Source organism: Plectropomus leopardus, chromosome 2 (genome assembly GCF_026936395.1).
Source record: "Plectropomus leopardus strain MGB_pleo_1.0 chromosome 2, ASM2693639v1, whole genome shotgun sequence".
In the NCBI taxonomy this organism is placed as follows: Eukaryota; Metazoa; Chordata; class Actinopteri; order Perciformes; family Serranidae; genus Plectropomus; species Plectropomus leopardus.
In genome coordinates this window covers 10,654,729-10,680,417 of record NC_142177.1, presented here as the reverse complement: position 1 = coordinate 10,680,417, position 25,689 = coordinate 10,654,729, and the positions used below count along the sequence as shown (strand labels likewise).

At 39.1% G+C, this 25,689-nt stretch overlaps 1 protein-coding gene across 1 annotated transcript; it reads right to left on the bottom strand.

The window, feature by feature from the left end:
* Positions 1–245: 245 nt before the first annotated feature.
* kdm5ba (lysine demethylase 5Ba) lies at positions 246–23,860 on the bottom strand. The gene is made up of 27 exons (XM_042500472.2): positions 23,550–23,860; positions 18,494–18,571; positions 18,142–18,264; positions 17,854–18,024; positions 16,699–16,824; positions 16,302–16,395; positions 16,081–16,187; positions 15,753–15,911; positions 15,480–15,599; positions 13,308–13,466; positions 12,705–12,886; positions 12,351–12,513; positions 11,904–12,023; positions 11,287–11,481; positions 10,697–10,878; positions 9,397–9,521; positions 9,098–9,248; positions 8,581–8,701; positions 8,012–8,367; positions 6,151–6,289; positions 5,877–6,056; positions 5,629–5,787; positions 3,663–4,082; positions 3,403–3,493; positions 2,482–2,660; positions 1,465–1,728; positions 246–1,362 (listed from the first exon to the last, which is right to left on the bottom strand). The coding sequence occupies exons 1-27, from the start codon at positions 23,700–23,702 to the stop codon at positions 1,225–1,227; spliced, it is 4,455 nt and encodes a 1,484-aa protein (XP_042356406.1). The 5' UTR covers positions 23,703–23,860; the 3' UTR covers positions 246–1,224.
* Between the last annotated feature and the right edge of the window lie 1,829 nt (positions 23,861–25,689).

Genomic DNA, 25,689 nt, shown 5'->3' with positions numbered 1-25,689 from the left:
ATTTTGTTTCTCACTTGTAATCACTGATAGACAAAAATGCATTTCCAAGCCGAATACAGACACATTTCCTGTTGTTGTTTTGAATTCCCGAAATAGATCATTTGAGTAGAACAGTTCTTCTTTTAGAGAGACCGTAACGGTCTGAGAGGAAATCAAAGTAAACCAATCAAAATCTACTGCAGACAACAAATGATATATTATGCCTGTATAGCATTTAGCACCAAGAAGATTGATGACTCCAGGCATTTGGGAACAAACAGTTTTTTATTTTATAATGCAAACTGCAACATATGAATTATATTATTTACCCAAAGGAGCAGAAAAAGGTCATATACCCGTGGCAAATAAATCACACAGTCTGTGTTAAATCTAAGTCCAACACAATATTTTCATCTAAACCATAGAGGGAAAATCCACCCTAAAACAAAATGTACATTCCTTTGATGTCGGACAGTTCATTTGCATTTTGTGAACATGATTAAGTCTCAGCCAATGCCGGGACTCGTGATTTTCTTTCGCAGACATTGCAAAAAGGATTCGGACTGAAGTCAGTGACTTGTTAAGGGATATGGGCAAATACTCAGGTGCAAACTTTTGCACATATTGGATTAAAAAGCTCAGACAAACAGTCGTTTCTTTCCGATTCAAGTCCTGTTCACAAATTTTAATTGAACTGTATAATATCATAGGATTCATAAAGTGTATTATTCAGGGTTTTTGCTTCAAGAAGGCATTCTATCAAAGACTTTCTAAGCACAAATATAGCTCAGGTGAAAACTGAACCTCAATTAGTTGGTTCAGTTATTGCTTAGATAAATAATATTTACTCTACAAGAAAAAGATAAGTTTCACATTGTTCAGATGTATGTAAAAAAAAAAAAAAAAAAGCAGTTCTAAAATGTGGTGTCAAATTGACTTTTTTTTTTTGGTTGAAAAATCCCTGCGCTGTTGAAACATTTTGCCATTATGTACATCTGCATCAAGTCCTGGAAAGTTTCAGAAAAGGATTTAGTTGATTGGCTGAAAAACCAGCCACGTGACAAAAACAGTGACAGAAGTCTTTTGTAACTCTGGAAAAAGAAACAGTAAATAGCACCATGTTCACTAAGGGCAAGCCAGAAGGTAAAGGGGGGAGAAGCCACAGGAGCGCACAGAGCTCAGGTGTACCCTCAAGTGCTGCGGCCCACAACAAAACTGCTGATCCTTCAAGTCACTTTTTGGTCCTCATTCTCCTCTGTCGTAGTCTGGCTGTGTGCAGCTTATGCAAATATAGTCCTCCTTCTCTGCGCGCTCAGCAGACAGTCCTACACAGATCTGGTGGAACCACTGATTACAGCTGCCGTCACATTGGACCCAATTTACCTGAAAGCAGTGAGATGAGAACAACAACAGTTAACAAAACCAGCCCTTAAATCAGTTTAAACTCTTCATGTAGAATATTCAGTAGACTGATTTAAAACCAACCTCGTCGCCCTCTGGCTCTCTGCACCACGGCGCAGCACACAGTGAGTAGTCCTCCTCTGAATCTGAAGCAGCGGGGTCAGAAGCTGTGTGTGTGGGAGAACAAGCCTGCTTTGTTTCTTCGCTCCTCTCTTTGCTCTTCTTAGACTTCTTCTTGCGGCATTTCTTGGCCTTCTCGCTGTGCTGAGAGTCGGAGCTGTCCTTACGCCGCTTGGTCCTCTTGCTCTGACCGTTCACCGCTTCCTTTTTGTGACCGGAAACTCCGTTCTGTATTAAGACATAAATATTACAATAACATACCAAAAAGTAGTCTGGATGCTGGAGGATATGCCGATATATACAAAAGTCAAGTCAAGTCAATTTTATTTATAAAGTCCATTATCACAAGACACAGTCTGCCTCGGAGGGCTTTACAGCAAATGACATCCCTCTGCCCTTAGACCCTCACATTGTCTAAGGGCAATCTCCCCCCAAAAAACCCTGTAACAGGGGAAAAAATGGTACAACAACTCATTTGGTCGATAACCAATGCCAATAGATATAATCACCTTTTTTTTTATTATGCAACTCCTCTCCCAAATCCTCTGACAGAACATACCCCATCTGTGTGCCTGAACCCAAGTTTATTTCTGCATTTATATTTATTTTCTTTTATTTACTTATTTATTTTATTGTCTGTTTATCTGTTTGTTTAATTTTTGTAATTTATATCTTCATACATACTCATATTTGTATATCTGTATTTGTATATTTTTCAGATATGTTGTTTTGTTATCTGTGCTGTATCATTTACCTGATGTTTTGTACTTCACTTTAAATAAAAAATGAAAGGAAAAACAAAAAAAATTGGTTTGTCACATCAGCAGATATCACCATACTGGCCGATTCTGATAATTCATTTTAAAGCCAATATTGACCAATACCGTTGATGTGCTGACTTTATTTTGCATCCCTAAAAAGTAGCAATTATACAACTACATCCAGTGTGACGGAGAGTGCGATCCATATATCTGTCTTTACCTTGTGGTGGTGGGGGCTCCCTCGCTGACACTGTTGGTCCTGTTCTGTGTGAAGGGGGCTATGTGAGGGCAGGGGAGCCAGTTTGTAGAGCAGGTATCTGTACAGCTGCTCGGTTTCAGGCAGTGTGACCTGCAGCAGGAATCCCTCCACCATCAGCTCCTCCAGCTCAGGACAGAGACCTGCGACAAATATGATAAGCGGCAGAGAGTTAAGAGGTGAAATTCGAAGGAAAATGCAAAGTATGCACAGATGCAAAGTGCTTTAAGGAATAATTCACCCCCAAATGTTCATATTTATATGAGTTACTTACCACGTGTTATGATGAATTCCTGAAAAAAAACTGTTTTTCTAGCATGCCTACACAGAGGACAAAAAATCCAACAGATACAATTCTTGAGAAATTCAAGTAAAAGGGGGCTGTGGTTAAGAACAGCAAAACTATATCAAAACACCTGTTTACAAACTTTCGCACAACTCGTGCATTATAATCCAAGTCCCATTAATCCAGTCGAAGGATCACTACTTCCCAAACACATGCATTTCTGCTAAAATGTTATTATTTTTAACATTTCTCCAGCTGTGCTACTCGTCTGTGCATGGGACTAGTGTTTTAAATTGTAAAGTCTGAGGGAAAATGCGTGTGTTTGGGAATTACTGAGCATACGACTGGATAAATGAGACCTGAAGTTGTGTGAGAGATTGTAAACTGATGTTTTGATATAGTTTTGATGTTATACAGGGACCTCTTTTATTCCAGTTCATCAAGAATTTTTTTTCAGTTTTTGGATTCTTTGTTCACTGAGGAGGCATGAGAAAAAAATACAAATTTTCTTCCTGAGTTCATTGTAACATGGAATGAGTAATCAATATACATATGACCACTGTGGGGGTGAGGTATTCTTTTAAAGCTCTAACACTCACCCTGGAGAGGAACAGACTTGTGCTCTATATGATAAAATGAACCGTTTATTTCCTGAGTCCGATGTGAAGATATTCCGTGCCCCGATTTCCCCTGAAACATTTAACAATAAACATTGGTATGCTTAAGAGCGATTGGAACATCTGCATCATTAATGTCACAAAGAAAACAAACACTGATGATGAATTATATCAACAACAACAATCAAGAGCAAAATCTATTCAACTACATTTACAGTGAGTAATAACGTGTTCCCACTGACCATCTTTGACACTTTCTCCAGCACTCCCTCTGTGCACGCCTGCTGAACTCTGTGCTGCCATCGCACCGTCCTCTCGATGAGGAAGCGCAGGGCATCCCCTTCTGGGAGTCGTACCCGAATCCTCTGCAGCGAAGCCAACAGAGGCAGGACCTTGTCCAGAGGGGGTTTCCTCGACCGCTGGCAAATTGGGCAAAGCCAGGCTCGGCCGTACTCGAGGTCCGCGGCTGTTGTAACGCAGCCACAGTGGAACACTTCTCGACAGAGCTCGCACTTCACCATGGCACCTGAAGGAGCCTTTTGGCAAACGCAAACACTAAGTGCACAACAGTTTTCAGCAGGAACAAGCTTGGACTCATTTGAAGAACGCAGAGCCAACAAGATCTCCATCTCCCTCTGGCGGACCTCGGCAAGAGTGACCATCTGTCAGGGAAGAAAATAACAGAAAAACTAATGTCATTCTCAGTCTACAATCTCACACCAGATCAGGTTTCATGACCCCCGTTACAATTTTAGGCTGTCAAGGTTACATCACCACACGGTGTTGAAATAGGGTTAACTTTCTACTATATGTAAATGTTCCACTCAAACATTACAGCGATACATTTCATCACTGACAGCCCAACATAAGGCTGTTAAAAGCACTGATAAAACAGAGGTACATGTATAATTTTTGATGTTAAGTATGTTTTACATTCTTTTTGGCTTAAAGAATGGCCTATTTCAAATAATTTTTGAAAAAAAGGAATGTAACATCTCAAATCACTCAACCACCAGGGAATAATATGCCATATTGGGTCATTTTGGAATAATGAATGATTTACTATGTCGTCTGGGTATATTTTTGTGTGTGTGTGTTTGAGGCTCCTCTATTAAATCTGAATGTCTCACTGAAGTGTGACTGGCATTTCAGAGAGCAGCCTCAAGGTCATCGGGACTTTACACAGTTAAAAGGCACTTTTTAGCTGCACTACCAGAAAAAAGGAAGATTGGCCCCTAAAGGGAAAACTTGCCAACTTTTATGGAGATGCCCAATCAGTTAAGATGTTCATGCAGTCGACTGAAGCAATAAATCCCTCAGTGCATGCTGCATTGATCGTGAAAGATGAGTCGGCAGCTGCAAAATCGAAATTTTTTTTCTGCGTCCTGCGCCCTATTTTGATGTGACAATAACATAGTTCTTTGCAAGAAGGACTACAGGATTTTATTTTTTAGCTTGCATATATAGTTCACAAGATATGAACTTCCTTGTCCTCTTCACTTGTATTGCACACTAGCTATTTTTCCAACAACAAAAATAGCATCCACAAAATATAAGCGAACTCCACACCAAAACATCTTCTACAGAGGCTGAAAAATGCAGCAAAGAGAGGCCGAGGCCAGAATCTGAGCTGCCAAAAGAGACCCAACAGAAACGGTATCGTTCTGCTGCGATGAATTTCAGCGTGGGCAGTTTTTGTTGGATGCTTTCGCCAACCCTGAGAGATTCTGCATTACCAAGCATGAAAGTTTTATTGGACAAAGTTGTTCTGGTGATTTCATCCTTAAAATAACTGGAAAAGATAATGAAGACCAGCAGGGCTTAGAGGGCAGATGACCATTTAGTGACTATTTTTGTCAGCCAGCACTATGTTTTGCTGTGCAAAATGCATCCTGTTACATGCAGGAAATGCCAGCACAGCTTTGCGAGCAGCAGAACTCAGCTTTAGTGGCACTGAGGAATTTTTTCTTTAAACTGACTGTATTTGTCATAAATACTGATTGGACATCCACATAAAAGGTGGTCATTTTTCCCTTATATCAGTTTGGATTTTGAGCACAGTTGGGTTTTCTGCACATTTGAAACAAATGTTATTGCTGTTAACACAAGCTGAAATATGCAGCCTGTTGTCAAACCCTGTTAAAATGTATTGTCACTGCATTGTAGTTGCTGATGTGAGAAACAATAAAATCCAACAGATACACTCACAGCAGATGCCGAGTCCTTGCTTTCAGAGAGCGCTCTCTCCACATCACACACAGACTCCAGTTTTGATGAAGATTTTTTGCTGATCTGTGTGGCTTCTTTTGCCTTTTTAGATCTTGACTTCTGTTGCCCAGTCCCAACATCACATCTCGGGCACAGCACCTAAAAACATAAAAGCCAACACACTTTATTTATTGGTCCTGACATATTTGAAAAACAGCTTTAAAATGAGCATACTGATATTGCTTTACCTCAAGGAGAGAGAAAGGAGAGTTTTTCAGTAGGAATGTCTTGGCTGCGCTCTCCTTCCAGGTCTGAACATCACTGACGAGGGCCTCCAGGCGACTCAGCGGGTCGAGCCTCACTGGGAGGCCCTCTGCTCTGAGAAGCAGCTCAGAGAGGCTTTCCAGCACGGGAATACGACCCCCAAGCTGCAAGTGTGCACACACAAGATTTATGACCCAAACTCAATCATCTCTGACCAAGTGTTCAAAACATTCATTCTTAAGTTGAAGTATATTTCACCTGGAGTGCTTCGGCTTCCTGGAGCCATTTCTTGGCTTTGGTGATGACATCTTTCAGCTGCAGACAGTTGGGGAGATAAGCGGGGATGTTTTCTACTTCTTGTAGAGCGGTGTCTAATGTTTCTATGCTGTGACATGGCCTGTGAAGGAACATGAACTTTGTAAATACAGTGTACATGAAGTGTCACTCTATCTTTATCAATTACAACAGACGCTAAAACTCATTTCCTTCATCCCACTTTCATCTTTTAAAAGTTTGCTGAAGGCAGCAGTAGCTGACTATTGTACATGCTTTTAGCCTATTTTATCTTTACAACCCTTATTGTATTCTTTTGTTTTTGTATTGATTTGTATGAATGTTTCTCGTTTGTTTTTCTTTGCTTTATGCTGCCTCTTGGCCAGGTCGTCATTGTAAATGAGAATTGGTTCTCAATGGACTCACCTGGTAAAATAAAGGAAAAATCTTTTGTCTTGTGTGTTTCAGTTTTGAATCTTAGCAAAAAAATGACTGCATTTTTGATAGATATATAAAAACATTAAGTGTCGATCATAAGAGCTTGCTATGACAAAGTCTGGTGCTTTACAGTGTGTAGTCTCTGTGGTGCCATCGGTGGTTTAAGCACCGCTACAATACCATGATCCTCTTTATCCACCATGATCCTGCTCTGCCGACTTGGCACATTTTACTTGCCGCAGTCTGATGTTAAAGCGGGCTTCACATTTTCACTTCACGTTTGACACCACAATTTAAGAAAATCAAAAAACTACATAACTTAAATTTACTGTTAGAAGAGACAAAAAGACTTAACTGTATTTTAGTATGTTATATGAATTACTGCATCTCAGTAGTATTCCTCCACCAATCAGTCAAGTCTCCAGTCAAGACTTTGAAGGAATTTAATAAAGCATCAAGAGTGGTTTTGGCAAAATCTCACTATATTAACATATATTTCTCCAGTGAATACTTTGCAGTGAGAAACATGCCATCTTTAACTACAGACTAATTTTATGAACGAGTGCAGAGGACGGATAGAGAGCCTCTACACATGGTGCAACAACAATCACCTGAAGCTAAATATTAGTTGTAGTTAAGCAACAACTTCCAAAACATGGATGCGTCACACATCTTCAATGCAGCAGCACAGAAAATCTATACTATCAGCAAAGTTTCAAGGTGTACACCAAAGATTAGTGTCACCAAATCAGTATCTAATCAGAACATTCTAATGTCCCAGCAAAGTTGAGGATATAAATGTCATTACTTCATGATTTTATCCACTTGGATATTTGGGTGAAAATGTGTCTAGCGTATAAATTCTTTACCACCAAAATGTAATCAGTCTATTTTTGAGTGCATGTGTACATTTGCGCCAAATTTAAAGAAATTCCCTCAAGGTGCTCTTGAGATATTATGTTCATTAGAATGGGACAGACAACCCGAAAACATAATGCCTAAGGCCACAGCTGTTACCTGCACGTAGGCATGAAAAGCTCTTCAGAGCTTTCAGAGACTGTCCCTCAGAGCTAGTGAAGAGTAAGTGTGTTTGTGCATGTGTAATGAAAGGTCTGTCATCGCTGTAGTTTTGGTTTTTTACGTTTTTCATAGTTAAGTTATACCATATGCCAAAACTTTGCCAACCTTGAAGGTTCTGTTTCTGAAGATTCCTTCATATACAAAAGTTAAAAACACTGCAATAAATTAATAAATAAACAAACAAAAAAATACTGAGAGAAAAAAGCTGAAGTATCTGAACGTGGTTAATGGATCATTTTTAATTAAACTATTGACTGCTCCTGTCTTGACACAAAGATAAAAGCTCTAGAAATACAACCTGAGGCCCAATGCAGCTCAGTGTCCTTACCTGGCTTCCATGAGACTGAGCACCCGCTCCTCCCACTGCTCCGACACGGTCAGCAGCTCCTGCAGACGAGCCATGGCTCTTTCCACAGAGCTGTGAGGGGCCAGGCCCACGCCCTGGTCTATCAGCCTCCTCATGGTGTCCAGACAGAGGCTTTCAGGCCGGCTGCTGGCTTGCTGCACGGCCTCCAGCCAGCGGGCCTGCTCCAGCCTCTCCCTCAGCAGGGGCAGCTGAGGCAGCTCCACGTCCAGGCCCAGGCTCACGTCCAGCAGCTCCTGCAGCTCCAGTGGACTGGGTGACTCATCGGAGAGGAGACGCTCGCCGCGCTGCTGGAAGTCATCTACCCGGGTCAATAGGTCCTGGAGGACACATTCAATGGGCATTTAGGGACTGATGTTTACTAATGGGACAAAAACTTGTCTAAATTCACTCACATTCTGATATTTTTAGACTCAAACATAAAAGTCTGATTTCATATGGGCTAATTTTTCAGAATTACCAGTTCAATTTTAATTATATTTAACATTCAAGTAGCTTTGTGAAGTTCATGCCTCTAATCCAGGCTTACTCACCTTCAGTAAAGGAGCCTGTCGAATGTTGCATGGCAGGTTGTCTAACTGTCGGACAAAAGACCTCAGTTCCTCAACAGTCAACTCGTTCTGGTTTTGAGACTTTCCTCCTCCAGAACGATACCTGAAAAACAAAAAACAAAACAAAAAAAAAACTGCTCAAGAGATCTATAAAAACAATTATCAATATGACAGAATTGTCTTAAACAGCAAAAACAAAAACTATATCATTACATAAATGATGTCTCCAAACAACAATGCACCTTGAAATTAACGTCAATATTGTGCCACCTTTGACTGACAAGTTAAATGCTAAATACTAGCAGTAAAATACCTCCAATAATGATACAATGAGTCAATAACAATAATAAAGAAAACTAGAGCCCCTATCACATATAAACATACTGGAACACTAATGTACAGAACAGACAGATAACTACAAGAAGTAGTAAGAAGATCACTTAAACAATGTTGAGTGTAAAGCATTATGAGAACAATGTCTAATCTCTTCTTGTCGTACCTTGTCTGCCTCTTTCCATTAAGGAGCTGTTGTGCCATCACAGCAACTTTATCAGCCTCTGAGGCCACTGTGCGTAGCTGGTCCAGGAGGCCGATTTGTGGATACGCCTTTGTTTCTGCCTGCTCTGCCAGGCTGTGAAGCTCTTCCAAACCTGACCAGAAAGCAGTAAAAACTCTTACAAAGTACAAAATATGAAGTTAAGTAATATTATACCGAGTGCGATGTCAATGGTTGTTTTTCCTTAAAATGAGAAAGACATTTTTGGGATAACCAAGTTTGTAGTACAGAATGTTCCTCACTTCTTTTCTTGTTTCCTTTGTTCTCCAGGATGTCCTGCACACTGCAGAGCCAGTCCTTATAGGACTCTGCACGCAGCTTCACTGACGCCATCATGGGATACAGCTCATCCAGTGTAAACTTGTAACTAAAGGGAAAGACACGGCAATGAATGTATAATAATGATTGACACTGGTCAAGGTTCAGTAAAAAGTTCTGTTACCTCTACCAAATGACAAATTTAAAATGATACTTTTGGGAAACTGAATGCAAGTAGACAGTCAGGCTTTTTTCCTTCAACATTTAACAGCTGATTTTCATGACAGTGGAGAACATTTAACTTCAATTAATGAATGTATATCACTGCAAAACCAAACTGCTTTGTTATTTATACAACACTGAAGCTTCAATATTCTCCCTATGATTTTTTTTTTTCAGCAACATTAAAAATGTGAAAGAATCTGAGAAAACGTATGCTTTCTAGAATGCGAAAATTGGATATTGTAAGAGCTACCAAGGTATGGTTGTTTTATATCATCTTATCAGACCAAAACTTGAAATTCTTTTACTGTATCTTCCCATATCACTGCCTCAGAATTTTTTTTTAATTACATTGTGAGACTCAGTCAAAAAACTATATGCTCCTATGCCTAATGCAGCGCTCTGACTCTACTGTACATGATGTCACTCACGTTATATAACATGGAGCATCAATATCAACATTCAATATATGTACATACCTTTGTTTTTTGTACAGTTTTATGCATTGCCTGGAAATGATCAATTAGGAATTTTGTATAATATTTGAATAAACATTTGTATGCATTGTGTGTCTTACGTGCATTTCCTTTTCTATTGTAACTTTTCTCAGAGGTAGAAATACTTCACTGCAGACAAACCTGAAAGTACAGCTCATTTTTGCTGACACACCTTGGTAAGTGTCATGTGCTGGGTATTGTAGTTTTAAGTTATTCAGTTAAGACTTAACTTCACTCTTCATGTAAAAACATGTCAGCAAAGCTGCCCATTTCTGCTAGTTTGGGTCTCGTACTATTGTTCTGAGTGATGATTTATCTGTATATTGTGTTGAAACATTTAAACCAGCTGTGATTTTGTGTAAATGTAATCTTTTTCCCTGAATGGTTTCATTCAAATGTAATACAAAAATATAAGTTCATTTTAGGATAAAAGTTGGGAAAAATCCTGATGCATGCAGCATTTGGCATGCCAAAGAGTTGATGCAGATAACTCATAATAGTAGTAAAAACACAAGTCAAATTCAGAAGCGAGTTTGTTCAGTTGCTGTGATTACTGAGGACTCACTGGAGTGTAAGGTTGCTATGAGGACAGGAGCAGAGGTCCTGGGTGTGGTACAGACAAACCATCTTGTCAGGACTGCAGGCACAGGTGATGCCAGACAGGTAGCAGGTGGTCCGACACTTGCAGCACTGCCGCTCCTCGTCTGGGAGCACCTCATAATCAACTTGTCGAGATTGCACCACACCCTGGGGAAAAACAGTCACAGTCATTAGAGCTGCAGAAGAGACAGGGGAGCTAAATTAGACAGCTGTGCAGAGGGGAGAAAGTTTCCTTCTAAAGTTCAAACTATTCTCTAATAAATCCCTGATGACACGTTTGTAATAACTTTGTAATAAGTGACCGACAAGATGTAATACAAAACACTGAAAAATTAATGGGATTTAATATTTTTAAGTGTTCAGATGTTTTATTTGCATAGCAAAAATCAAGTCATTGCATCCTGTTAATGGTTTGTAATGATGTAAAATTTCCATATGAATCAATTTATTTCCTGGATGTCTTTAATATGTGCTGTAATACTTAAGCTACATCCTGCTATCACTGAACTGTGTTACCAAAATAAGAACAGAGTCCTAACAAGAAATCTCTCTCACCATTTTTTTAATCTTCTCTCGCAGTTCTTCTTCTTCTTGGACCATCACCATCATCTCCCTCTGAACTGCTGCCGCCAGCTCAACATCCATCGTGTCTGCTTTGTAGGCCATATTACAAACCATCTCGTCATGTGAGAAGACACAGTACCTGCTCAGCTGCCGATAGTGCGCCACACAGTTACGACCAATGGGCATCTGTCAGAAAATATATGGATGAGTTTGAGTTTAAGAGCGATGGACCAATAGGAACAAAAAATGAATAGGAATCACAACAGACCGCCGTTCCTGGAAATCTGATTTTTCTACCATATTATCTGTATTGGAGGTCTTTAAAATCATTTGAATTTCTGTCATGTAAAGCACATTGGGCTACATCTCTGCGTGAAAGGTGATATTATGCAAATAAGTTATCATTATGACTACAGAATTTTTCAACGCTTTTGTTTCAACCAATTATTTAGAGCATCCTTAAATATTAACGCTGGAGAAACATAATTCTCAGTAAAATCTTTGGGCATGAACAGAACTAAGACTGTATAAACACTATGACATTACACCATGACAAGTATAAAAATGATCCGATACTGTGCACACAGAGTGACAACAGATTTTCTTACCCAGTCCATGGTGCAAAAGTTGACAGCTTCAGCAAAGTTGAAGCCCTGGTTAAATCCACTGTGGTACGCTCGGGGGAAAGTGATAACAAACTCGCCTGCACACTGGTTGGTGCGATAAATCTAGTTAAAAAAAGAAAATATATATATATTACGAGACAGAAACAGTTTTACTGTAATTTTTACAATAATAATTTATTCTTAAGAGGATATGAGACTGGCATTTATCTATAAAAAGCAGTAAGAAACTGCAACATGTTTAAAATTTGTATCTACTTTGTTGATTATAGAGGAGCATTACATTTGATGTATATTAACGAACATATTTTCTGTGCAAGTGTGATGTGTGATATTTGAAGGTAAGTCATAACAGTGGATAAATATCTCGCTCGGTTTAAGACATTTAAATGTGATGATTAATAAATGAGTGTAACAGTGAGAGCAGGTTACCGGAACACCGTTGTTCATTAGCGTGTTGGGATTCATAATGGTGACCAGCTGGTGAAGGAGATCAGGCTGAGACTCAAACAGCTCAGGTGCCAGGTTCTTCATGACCGCCTCAAGGTGCTCTGCGGCATAACCAGGGGCCCCGTACCACGTCTTTGGCTCCCCCCTGAAAAGATGTTAAGAGCTATAAGTGGAAAAACACTTAACAAGCACCACCACACACATTTCTTTTAAGAATATTTCAGAAATAAATCTCATCTAAAAAAAAAAAAAATTAGTGAAAGTACCAGATTGCTTTTATATCTACATAAAATCACTGTGATAGATACACAATAGAGCTTAGAGAGTGCACTTTACCAATGAAGGTAGTTTATGGAGTAGCTCCAGTGGTCCTCGATATGCCAGCAGAAGGACGAGAAGCACATGCCCACATACAGCCAGGGTAACTTCATCCCACAGATGTCGGCTGTAATGTGAGTCAGCACGGAGGCGTCCAGCACCGGCATGTTGTTCAGGTTCCAGCCGCTGCTCAGGTAATGCTGCAGGTCACACACAGGTCTCAATACTCCACTGTACTCAAGTACAGCCCCGTCCAGCTGGCATTACAGTAGCCATCACTGGGAGAACTGAGCATTACATTATATCAGTCCTGTTAACATCATTTGTAGGATTCCAAGTTATTTTTGCGTTGATGATTGATGTATATGAAATATTGTGTGTGGTAATGGTTGCTGACATATATAAAGGCTGAGGAGGTAAAATATTTGATCAATTTTCCCCTTTACAACCACTTATATTTTCTGTAAGAAACTTAAAAGGTATACACATGTTTTTATAGTTTCCAGTTAAATTCAAGTTCAATGAATTAAGTTAAAGAAACCAAATTATGAAAAAAACAAAAAACAAACTGTATGTAGACAATTATAGTACACCATTCCCATAACAGCAGACAGGTTGTACCTCGTCCTCAGGAGAGACTTCAAAATGGCTGTTACTCAAAGGGAAACCACTCCCAAACTCCTTAGAGGCGATGTCTGCTCCGTACTCCACAGTGACGTCCTCCTCAATGGTGCTGACTAGACGCCAGAACTCCTTCTCCACCAGCTCAGTGGGAACCATCTGAAATTCGAAAAGGGATAACATGGGATGGCTATGTGACACATGTCAGAATATGTCTGCTTGGGATCAATGACAAGAACATAATCTATTTCTAGAATTAAAACGTTCTGCCTCAAACTTGTCGCTCATGAGGTTTTCTTTTTCCTTCTCCTTCCTTTTCCCTCCTCAAAAGCTCATTGGATTTCAGGGAAAATGCTGGTTATGTTGTGAATGAAAGGAGTGCATGTAAAGAGTTACATCCATCAGATGAAAGATGCAAGGTTTTTTGCCATCTGCACACACATCCAGCCATACTCCATCTTCTTTAGTTGAGTTTAATGGCTGTTGACATCCTTAAGTGTTGCATACCACCACCTGCTGGACTGTCCCACATCCCATCTATTCCCACATTGTCATGGCATGTGTGAAAAGGCAAAAGATAGATTTTTTTTTATAAATGCAGTGCATGTGTGAATTGTGAAAATAACTAGCAATGCCTGAAAAGGTATCCCAGAAATTTACCAAGAAGTATGTGCAAAAAGGTCTAAAGAAAGACCTCTAACCTCTTCTCTTTTAAGAGTGTGTTTACAGGATGTGAGAGTGAGTGTGTGTGAGTGTGTGTGGGTGTGGGTGGGGTGCACAACATCTGATAAGACAAACAGGACTCTCTCTGAAAGCGTGTTAACAAAGAATTCCTTTGTCACAGACCAAAGTCAGTGTTCAGGACTGTTTTTCTCAAAGATCTCCTAAAATTTTCCTCATGTTTCACAGCACATAAAAAGGATCATTTCAAATTATTGAAATATTTAGTGCATGCTACTTTTACAAGGGCTTTGGAGGTTTGAATGATAACACTTAATTAAACCAGTAATGACGTTGATACAACTTCTGTTTGAAAAATCGTAATCTGGTTTAACATACATTATATGTTCAAATGTAATTGTAAAATAGCATCCAATAACAGAGGTGTAACCTTAGACTGCCTATGGATGGGCTAGTCCTTCAGCAGACAGTCTCCCATGCAGGTCTCCATATAAACTGTCCATGCAACATATTATGTTCATGGGGCTTTCAAAGGTCTTGAATAGAAATAATATAATTCTCACCACTGCCAGTGGTAGCATCCCTTGAAAAAAATAATACATGTAGATAATAGAGTCATAATTAAATCAAGTGCTATTATGTGTTCTCCTCATATGAATTAATTTTGTCCTCGTACATTAAGTTTGTTTAATTATTGATCGCATTTTTACTCTCATTTCTACCATCTGTCCAGGCAAAAAAAAAACAAAAAACTGTCAGAATTTCATTATCTATCAATAGATATGGTAGGACTGGGCATTGGTACCCAGTTAGGTATCAGCTGACATAATCCAGTACAGAGTAGTATTGAAAGATCTCCAGTCAAATGATGCCTTTATCAGAGAAAAATGAAAATTTGTATGCTTTTGGTCAAAGCCAATTAATGTAATGCATTGGCCAACTATTGCAGCAGCTATAGCCCATAAAGTCTGGGATGTGCTGAGTTTTAGCACAGTGTATTTGACATCTTTGGCAGTTCAGCGTAACAAGATGGCACCAAAACATTTACAGGCATATGGTATAGCCATACTTTTAGAGTCTGGTGGCATTTTACACAACTGAATTGCTTTTATTCACACAGTATCGTATAGAAAAAAAGTATCAAATTAAAGATTTGTATTGGTACCACATTACAAGATATAGGTATTGTAATTTTTAAAACAATACCAAGCCCTAAGACATGGTTATCCATGTCAGTATCCTATATTTGACCATGTATCACATTTTCCCATCTGTCAGTGCAAATGTATATCCACATTTCAAATAAACCTGCACATACATGAGAGAGCTTATATCAAAAAGCAACCCATGGACCCTTTAACATCGGTAAATGTGAGAAATGAGAACAGAATAAAACCCACCCACTTAAAACTGTGAGTTAGACGGCATGCAATGACCAAAAACACACGTTGAAACCATTTGTAATTAAATTAACATGTTATGCAAACTCACATGAACTGGCATGTTGAAATAATCAGACTTGAAGGAATCGGCCATGTCTCCAAAAGACTGGAGGGTGTAGCTCCTGCTCGCCTGCTCAAAGCCAAAAGCCACAGGAGGTTTGCCACATTCCTATGAAAAAAATATAAATAAAATAAAGAATAAATACAAAAGGTAAAAGCGTGGAGTCGTATAATATTTGTAGATACCAGTCAGATGATTATACTCTTGTTCCTCATTATGAGCGTCTCTGCTGGGATTTAGCTCCCTGGTGGTGAAGCTCACCTGAGCCAGGCACTTGGGGCACCTCCAGTCGCCTTTGGGAACATCGTGGAGGGGGGGGATCAGACAGAAGATGTGATAGCTGTCGTCGCAGCCATCACACAACAGCAGGCGGTCCTCAGCAGTCCCACTGCCGCAAACCAGGCACATGTACTGGTCCACCTGGGGAGAAGAGAAACCATGAGCACTGCCTTTGTCCTGTGATGTGCAATTTTCTCTGATGTGTGTATTTTTAGAGAGCCCTACGGCAGGGACAGATGTTTTTCTACTGGCACAGTATTAGAATTATGGAAATGTAAGCCAACATATCAACACAAAACAATGTACGTACTTTACTTGAAGGGGGTCTGTTCATCTTATTTAACACAGTTTCCTCATAATCTGTTGGCTGCTCATGTTTGATGGGGTCCTGTTTCACCTCCATGATTGACATCCTCACTGAAAGACACACAGAAATGCTCAATGGAAGCTTTGAGACAATGTCACTAATTTCATTCAGTGCCTTCTCCTTTTTCTTTGTGAAAAAAGCTGCACTGCTTTCTTTGTTCTTACCAGGTTCGTGTTTGCCAACATACGATCCCATCCTCCTTCTGAGATTGGGTCGATTCTGACAAACTTCCCCTGGTTCAGTTTTGACACAGCCTCTCTGTTGGAGCCAGGGTGAGAGTCAGAGAGAAGCAGAGGAAGAGAGAACAACAGTTGCACATTTTACTGTTTGGTCCTTGAAAAACATGTGACTTGACTATTTAAGGGCAAAATGGCCACAGTCACAATATAGACTGAGATCAGCTGGTTGTCAAAGCAGTCCTGTGTGTGGACTGCACAAGAATGTGAACATTTACTAAAAACATCCAGATTTAAGAGCACATATTAGCACATCATAGACATAACAACCTAAACATGACACATGGGACAATGTCAGCGAGAGAGAGAGAGAGATGGGACTCACTTCAGATCTCATGCGTTTCGCTCGGCGAGCGATACTGCAGGTCTCCTGGGGCTGGACAGACTGCCGCTGCGGCAGGTCGTGAGGGGTGTACTCCTTATCTTTAGTGTCATTGGTCAAGGTGGCTTTCTGCAAAGAGAAGTAAACGAATGTGATGAAAGTGAACATTAAATTTGCCTGACCAAAAAAAACAACTGAAACAAAAACATACAAAGCCTCTCATTTTATTTTTTCTTTAAGACAAACCAACAAAATGAAATCACACTGGAGCTGCAACGATTGACCAATTAGTTGTCAGCTATTTTCTGGTTTTTCCACTCCTTTATATCAGTGAACTCAATATATCTGCACTGTGGGCAAAACAAAACAAATGAGGATGTCATCTTGAGCTTGGTAAACACTAGTGGGATCTATCAATCAAGAAAATAGTCAACAGATTAGTCGACAATGAAAATAATTGTTAGTTGGAGCCCTCAAATGCACATTTTTTAACCAAAATATCAAAAATATCAAAACAATCTCCTCCTGAGTCCCTTCATTACACTTAAAAAACGAAGAAATGCTATTATGAAAATGTGGAGCTATCCACAAATATCACCGTTTCTTAAAAAAAGACACCAGTGCCACCAAGTTTAATTTAAACCATCATCAATCTGTTTTTCAAAAAACTGTAAAGGTGAAATATATGATTACATCTACCTGCAGCATACTTTGCATTTAGAAGAACGTCACTTATCATTCAGGAATGTGATACAGAAATGTGTGCGTGAACAAAACCTTCTCTGTGGCAAAATATTGTAGGATTAAGCTATCTGCTTATTGAGAGGCCATTCAACACTGCTTAATCAAAAACTCAATTGAGACTGTTGGTTCTATGACATTCTCGGGACCGAACTAAGACTTTTTTCTCAATCAAAATTCAAAAGATTCAGATCAAAAGATTTCCCCAAATTATAATGCCATTGTTAACTACAATAATACTGTGTGTGTTGAACTGGTAGAGAAATGTCACTACCTGTGGTATATATAATAAACTATGTAGTGTGAAAAAGGCTTTTAATGGACCATGAATTCTTCCAATGAACATTCATTCAGTTTTGATTCTAACTACTGCTGCTGCTCTACCGAGAAAAGCAAATATAACGATAGGGGACATACAGGCAGATTGTCTCCAGTCTGGAACACGTTATATGGGTAGAGGATCCTTTCATAGTGTGCCCGCAGATGAGAGCCAATAGCCTTGCCTGGAGCAAAGCCCATCTTGACAGATATCTTAGTCCAGCGGCGCTCCCTGCAGACAGCATCGAAGCCTCCCTCCTCATTTACCAGCTTAGAAAGAGAAAAATGATTCAGAATGTGTGGAAAATAATAAACATTGTCAATAAACATTTTATTATGAATTTCTTTACACAAATCGATCTTTATAGAGTGCTGATTTGCACGCACCTTGTTCAGCTGGTAAAGATCCAAAATCTTTCTTTCCACATGAGGGATTTTCAGAGTGCATCCTTGAAGCTCCCAGAATTTTGCTATTTGATCCAGGAAGTTGAGCTTAACTCTGGTCTGAGCCTGAAAGCACAGCGAGACAAAAGGTAATGTTTTCGATTGGACAATTCATTGTTTATTCTTCAATAAAGAAAAACACAATAACCAAACATCTTAATAAGGATTTATCAGATATTTTAAAGCACTGAATGGTTTGTTTTACATTTGCACTGTTTACTATTTACAATTGGCACATTGTATGCCTCTTAAATTCATATTTCTATCTCTTTATAAACATGACATATAAATGTACCTCCAACTCATTGAGTCTTTGTATCCGTGGTGTGAATTTCAGTCTATCAACATCACAGGCAAATGGTGGCTGCCACTCCTGGGAGAATTAAACAAACAAAAAATGTTACTGAGCAAACTGACATCAAATCTTTGAATGTTACACAGAAACAGAAGTCTTTGAAACAAAATTTTGTCTGTTTGAAAGAGTGCATTATGTACAACAAGGACCCAAGTGAATACCACTCAAAACAAGCCTCCTTCAGGGATAAGCCTGGCGTTATTGTAGATTTATGTTTTTTTGCCAACAAATCCCATGAAAACACCAAAACAAATGTGCTTCTGGCCCCCTTAGCCTGTCTGCGGTTCTCAGCTCCAAGCCATTTGCTTCAATTGAAGACTTAAATCTTTGAAACAGATCACAGATATTTACTTTTTTTTTTTAACTATTTCCTGAACAAGTTGATTACTGTCACTTTAACAAATATTAGTCAAACAGAATAGCTTTTGTTTTGCTAAGGACTATTTTCAGCCACAGATTTGGTGCAGTAGTGAATATGTTTGGCTGCAAGACAGCAAATGTGGGACTGGCCTTAACCTTTTTTTCCTTGAGCAAAAATAAAACCACTCAGACTACCAGACTTTTTGTTTTAATAAAGCTTGGAATATAATACCACTGAATTTTGACCCAAATGAAAAGGAATGCAAGAGGAGAAAAGATATTTGACTGTTGCTTCTCATCACTTCAGTGTGATATTTTATATTTTATATATCATCTAATCCTCTTTATAAATATGTAAGTGGTCAATACGGAGTAAAAACTAAAAAAATGAATACAGACAACAAACTCAGTCTGCAGATCCAAGAGACTGCAGTCATTACAGTAAACCAACAGACTGTCATTAAAGGCAGACATACAGGAAGTATGGAAGGAAGCGTTTCGTTGCACGCAAAGATGCTGTGTGCAGGGAATCAGGTTTGTCAATATTTGTAATCGAATAAGGGTTGACTGAATGTTGAATATTTTTGTTTTGTTTTACATGTACAAAACTTCATAGGAAATAACACAATTTGCATTCAGCTGCATGGCGATGTTAGGAGTGATTGTCTAAACTAAACACAAAAATGTCTCGACGTGTTTATCAGAGCCCTTAAATAAAACTGTCTTATTTATCCCATTTGCAATCATGAGATGATTTCACAAAACACACAAAAATATCACAATGCAGCCTGTCACTATGTGAAGGAGTGAACTACACCAACCAGACCGTCTGTCTGACTGACAGACTGAACACCGACATGTCTGATATTAATGCACTTGCACACTGTATTAAAACAAACCTACTCATGCGAGACCACACAACTTCCTGCCAGACTAGAGAACATGGTGTCAGTGATCCCTCAAGAGTCAGCAAGATAATCTCAGTTTTTCATCATTAAATGCGTGATACCACACTCCTGCTGTCACGAGCGAGAATATTTACAAATGAGAGCAAAACAACTTGTGAAATTGTTTCCCTGAGTGTGATAGAAAAGATGCTATCCTGGCCCACATGAAATAACAGTATATGCTGTCATAGTCTGACATAGTTATATTGTTATTTTGGTAGCTTAAGAGCTTTTATCAGTATGAACAAAACTCCAAACATGTAGAGTTAAATTGTCCCACTATGTCTTAAAAGATTCCCAAGATCAAAGAGTCATTTCTGACACTGTGGAACAGACAGAAATGCATCTTGGAGACAAGTTTCAGGTTTCAGATTTGCCCTTCAAATAGTACGCAAGACGACAGACAAGCTGACAGTGCATTACACAGTTAAAAAAAAAGGCAGAAATCAACCAATTCTAAGTAAATCCATAAACTGAAAAGACACGCCTGCTCTGTCACAGCACTGAATGGATGCTTATTTTTTTGTTAAATGGCTCAGATCACTCGGCTCCACAGTGTTTAAACTTTCATTATAAACACCAATCTGAACAAGAGGTACTGAGCATTTTGCTTTTTTCTATTAGATTACTACTCAAAAGCAATCACTACCAACTAAATCTACAATTTGGATTTTGAAATTTGGCTTTCAAATATTTGCACAGAATTGGATTTTTACTTATTATGGCATTTTTCATTCACTCTTCGTACAGAGTTATTTGTGGAAATACTGCATTTTAGCTACTACTTATTATTACATAATAACCAAATGCGGCCATCAAATTTTGCTCTAAAAATCGCCCACACACTGGCACGCAAGATGTGTAAAGATGTGACCCGACTGGGCGGTGACCGGAAATTGGGCTTCAGTTTTGGATCTAATTCAAACTTTAACCAACTCTTAATAGGTGCGGAAGCACATAGTTCTTTGGTTTTTTTTTTTAATAGTCAGCATTTTCTTTATAACTGACCACCTGCTGCATGCCATTTTACTGTGTGATGAGCACTAAAAACATGTAAAATGTCGCACACAAGATTTACTGGTTCTGGGCAGGCCTTTTTTTTCTATTAGGATGGAAATGCTGGTCAGAGCAGGGACAACAATAGCTGCATTAACACAACCTTATCATCTGCAGACAAAGCTGGATTAGAACCACGAATGTCCTGGCACAAAAGAAAACAATCACTTTGAAACGTATGGAACTGCACAGGGAACTGTTTTCTTTTTTAAACCATCCTTCAATCACAAGTCTGACCACACATGTTACGATTACAAGTCCAATTCTGGTCTGAACATGACAAGCCTTCCGCCTAGCACAAAAAGACAAACACAAGTGGTAAGAAGTTAACCACAAACAGCCGTGAGATGAAAATTATTTGCATATGTGCTACCAACATCTACAGTCAAAATGTGACCCGTGCAAAACCTTGGAGGAATTACAGACCGCATACTGTGCACCCAGAAATCACTAATCAAAAACAGGTTGTGGTGCAATGACTTCTTCTGTTTAAAAAAAAAAAACTTTTTGTTTACACTAGAGAAAAGGAAGAAAAAAGTAAACAAAGAAAAAGAGATCTCAGGTCAGATCTCATCTAAAAAAAAACAAAAAAAAACACAGGATGCTGCATTTACACTGTGTGAACCTTTGCTATACAAGCCTTCAGGATGCACAATGCCCTCTTTCCACAAACACACAAAACAAACATAAAAATCCAACACACTTAAGAATTTGATTCAGTGGAGGTCTGCTCTCATGAGCTCAGATTCACATTGCTGAAGGATTTAAGATTGTTTATTGGTTTGTTTGGCCCACACATCACCCTGGAGCCAAATTTTGGTCTGAATGTTGAGCAGAAACTACTGGTGCATGACACAGAGCTGCAGACAATGGTGCTCACACAGTGTAGGACAAATGGTAGAGTTTTACGTAAAACAGTGATTTGTTTTCTCTCCTTTTGGTACACAGATCAGTTTTATTTATCAGGGAGTAGGCATTGTATTTGAACTTTGTGGGCCTGCTGCTTCTTACCATATGGTGTTTAGTTTAAAAAAGAATTACCCTGCATTTTAAAAGCCGCCATAAAGATGCCAGTAAATAGAAACGACTTGCAGTAACATGAAGCTGCTGGGCTAGGGTGTATTAGGGTACAACTTAATGTTTAAGTATTTCTTTTGAATGAACCTCTCTTTTCTGTGCAACCAACGACCAACAATTCCCTGGTCTATTCCATGTACAGATAAACCTAGACCTATCAGCATCCAATCTTTGCTCAAAGCTTTTGCCACAGCCATCTTTTGTTTACATGTGCTGTGCATATTCAGCCTTCAAATACGGGTTCCTTTTAGGACGAGCAAACACCAAGCAGTCCCCCATCCACCCCCTTTTTTTTTGTTATAGGGCAGCCTATTCACTCCTACCCATCCAGTTCAGCCATACAAAATGGGCTTTTACAGCTTTCTTATTTCTACTAAAGATGAGCCTCATATTAGCTGATGTCACACAGATTAGATAATTTCCACCCGTGCCCTCAATGCTTTTAAACTGACACATTGATAAATGCCAGAAATTATGTCATCAGTCTTTGTAATATAATATATTCCAGCAAAATTTGCACTTTTATCTAATTTGCGTGGTAGCTTGGACACACCCTTGAATAAACTGTCTTCCCTCTCCCATCATCACAATGCATGAAAAATAAGGTCACTGTGAGATTCATTTGGATTATGGCCATTTTGGGGGAAAATCTATAACTATATCACGTTCTTAATGTGCTGAAAAATTGAATTTTGGCGCATGCGACGTGTTAGAGACGTGTGGATTACGGCATAATTCTCCAAATACAAAACAAACAAACAGAAATGTGTTATAAAATCGGGTAGTTGCTTTCATAATAATAATGTAACGCTATTTTGCAACTTTGACGTCAAACTAACGCTGACAGCAACGTGAAATTATCACATTAAAGTAGTTTTCTAACACGATCAAACTCCAATAAAAAAAGGAAACACAGTGTCTCTTAGGCTCGTGTTAACGCGTCCCCTCTCTCCATAAACAGTTGGTCACCGAGCACGTACGTAACGCTAGCCAGCGTTAGATGTGACACAACTGCAGCTTTAAACGGGCCTGATTAACGTTAGCTAGGTTACCTCATACTGGCTAAATCCGCAAAATCTTGTTGGGAAAGTTATGCTATATAACTGCCTAACTGTTTAAAAGAAGTGGTCATATTATTAGTTCAAATCTTGGTGAACTAATTTCCGTGCGCCCCGTCCAGGAAGCATTTCATACTGCGCTAACGTAAACACTTTCCATTATATTTGCATACAGGCAAACTTTAGCGTTTGAATTATTTTTAGAAATTACGCTCTTTGAGTTGGCTGTTATAATAGATACGCGAGTGTGTTTTTGGAGGTTGAAAACTTGACCAGGACAAAGATTTAATGGTCAAAGAGTGCTTCACCATCGTTGTTGCAAACACAACACACTCCAAGCTCTGGCTAGCTGACAATTCAACTCGGAGCCGCAATCCGCCATGTTGAAACCTGTCTAAAAACACAACTTTGCCTGCTAAATTATCAACAGCAGCTCGGGCAAAAACACCACGCCGAAAACAAAACGTCGAATAATTGTCAAAAGGAAGAATTACTCACCGGCGGCGGTCGGACCTTGCAGATGCCAGTTTTCTCTGCAATCGGTCGTATTTTGTTGATGTACGCAAAAGGGTCGGCGAATTCCTCCCAGCTGGGCTCAAAAACAGGGCACTCCGGAGGGGGAATGAACTCATTCAGCTGCGGTTGAGTCATCGTTGCATCTTCGTTATGACTGTAACTAAAATATTTTTTTTTAAAGGGCTTCCTCGCGCGGAATGTGCTCGCGGTGAATTTCTTGCCTTTCAGTTCATGTCCACTCTCCACTCAATGAACTCAAAGACGAATTATCTAGTTGGAGACGAGAGGTGACAGTCAGAGATTGTGCACCTCCGCTTCACAAAGTAGATACCCACAAATTATTCACGCTACTATCATTATTGCAGCCAGTTCGTTATTATATCCCACGCAGACACTCTTTTGGGTACTATTTCACATGCCAACACTCATTGTGGCTATAACTGTTTGTAACTACATCAGCACAGCTCGTTCATATGCGTTAGCTGTACTTAAATGCCTGTAAGACTGTATTAAGAGTAGAGTAAATCCCTGAAACGTCCCTTAACATACTTTGACACCGTCCTGAATAAAATAAAGTGGAGTTTGCTCTGACACAGTTGACATTTTGTGAGCACAGTACTCTTTAGTAAAATATTGTGTAGTTTATTGGTTCCGTGGTTTCCTATCAGATGATTGCCCCCCAGTTGGATGAGCTTGATTCGCATACCGTTTTTGCACGCGGGTGCACCGAGTTGAGTCGGTTGACAAATAAAGGGAGTAGTTGGATTTGGCTCTTCCTCACCCCGCCCGGCTGAGCTGAAATAATAGACGTATCAGACGGTACATTGGGTTTTCTAATCAAACACACCCACCAGATCGTTGCGCGCTGACCGGCACTTCGTTTTTAAATGGTCGGGAGGAGCGCTATGATTGGTAGAGATGGAAGTCATATGGTGATAGCTCGGCTGTGTATATTTTAATAACAATAAAGTTAATTAAGTCGGTTATTCTTTGCCTAGACGCCTCACGTTTAAATAACAGCCTTTACAACATAGTAAAATATTATAAAAATGCCCTACAATTTCAGTTGTTTCATAATGTATTTACAGATTTTGCGAGGTTCTGATATACGCGCATTTAGAGTGTAATTATTTTTTGTTGTTGTTTTTTGGTGTTGGTTTTTTAGTTTCTTATTGGGGTCTGTGTTTAAATATGCATAATTGTAGCCTATGTTTTGTTTTTCATCTCTGTTCACACATGTATTTACTCTAGTACATTGTTGGACATTACCTATTGTCTGTTTGTTTACATTGGTTGTAAAAATCATCCAAACTATCTATTGAGGTTTAATATTGTATCTTCGGATATATATATATACAGCTGGTCAATGTTCATTGTTTTGTGGGCTCTATAAATAAACCTGACTTGACTGTCATTGGAAAATGTGTGATAGTTTTAATTGTTTAATCATGTATTTACAGTTTTCCAATGTGCTTTTTTAAACTTCATGTGTAAATATACAGAATTTAGAGGATCTACACACATTTATATGCTGTTGCACAATGTCAGACATTAACTCCATAAATGTGTCTATTTATTGTGTCTGTCTATTGTAAACATTGACATTTTGCCTAACAACTACGTTTCAGTAATATTGTTTGCAAATCTTATATCATCAACCTCAGTCTTTAACCACTTTTTTATATGAGCAACTGTTGTATCATCTGCTGATATCAGTATGGCCTCCAACTTCAGTAATTTCACTCTGTGTACAAGACTGATTTGAATGTCCCTGTTCTCTGTTTCGTTCACAGTGGTTTTGGACAGAAGAGTTTAACGGGTACACACAACAGGTGTCTTTCAAAACTAACTGAACATATTTAAAGGTGCTCAAGATCACTCTCACACACAAAAAATGTCATGGAGCATATACAGCCTCGATCTGTTCATGTAAAATGATGCACACTTGTACACCTGATGTAATTCCACATGTATTCTCTATATGCCCCTTTTTATAGTATTCTGAACATATTACTCTACCTCCACCATTGTTTTTATATTTAAAAAATGCACAAAGGGAAGCAAACAGCAGCACCTCCCTCTCTCACTGTGTAGCCTGCTGACCATCACCACTGCCACTGAT

Bases quoted from the DNA above. Each gene is read 5' to 3' on its own strand.
- kdm5ba (XM_042500472.2), bottom strand. From the start codon at position 23,702: ATGACTCAACCGCAGCTGAATGAGTTCATTCCCCCTCCGGAGTGCCCT. The intron at 5,788-5,876 runs GTAAAGCAATAT...TTATGTTTTTAG, and splicing joins CTCCTTTCTCTCTCCTTGAG to GTGCTGTGCCCGAGATGTGA. The intron at 1,363-1,464 runs GTTGGTTTTAAA...CACTGCTTTCAG, and splicing joins GAGAGCCAGAGGGCGACGAG to GTAAATTGGGTCCAATGTGA.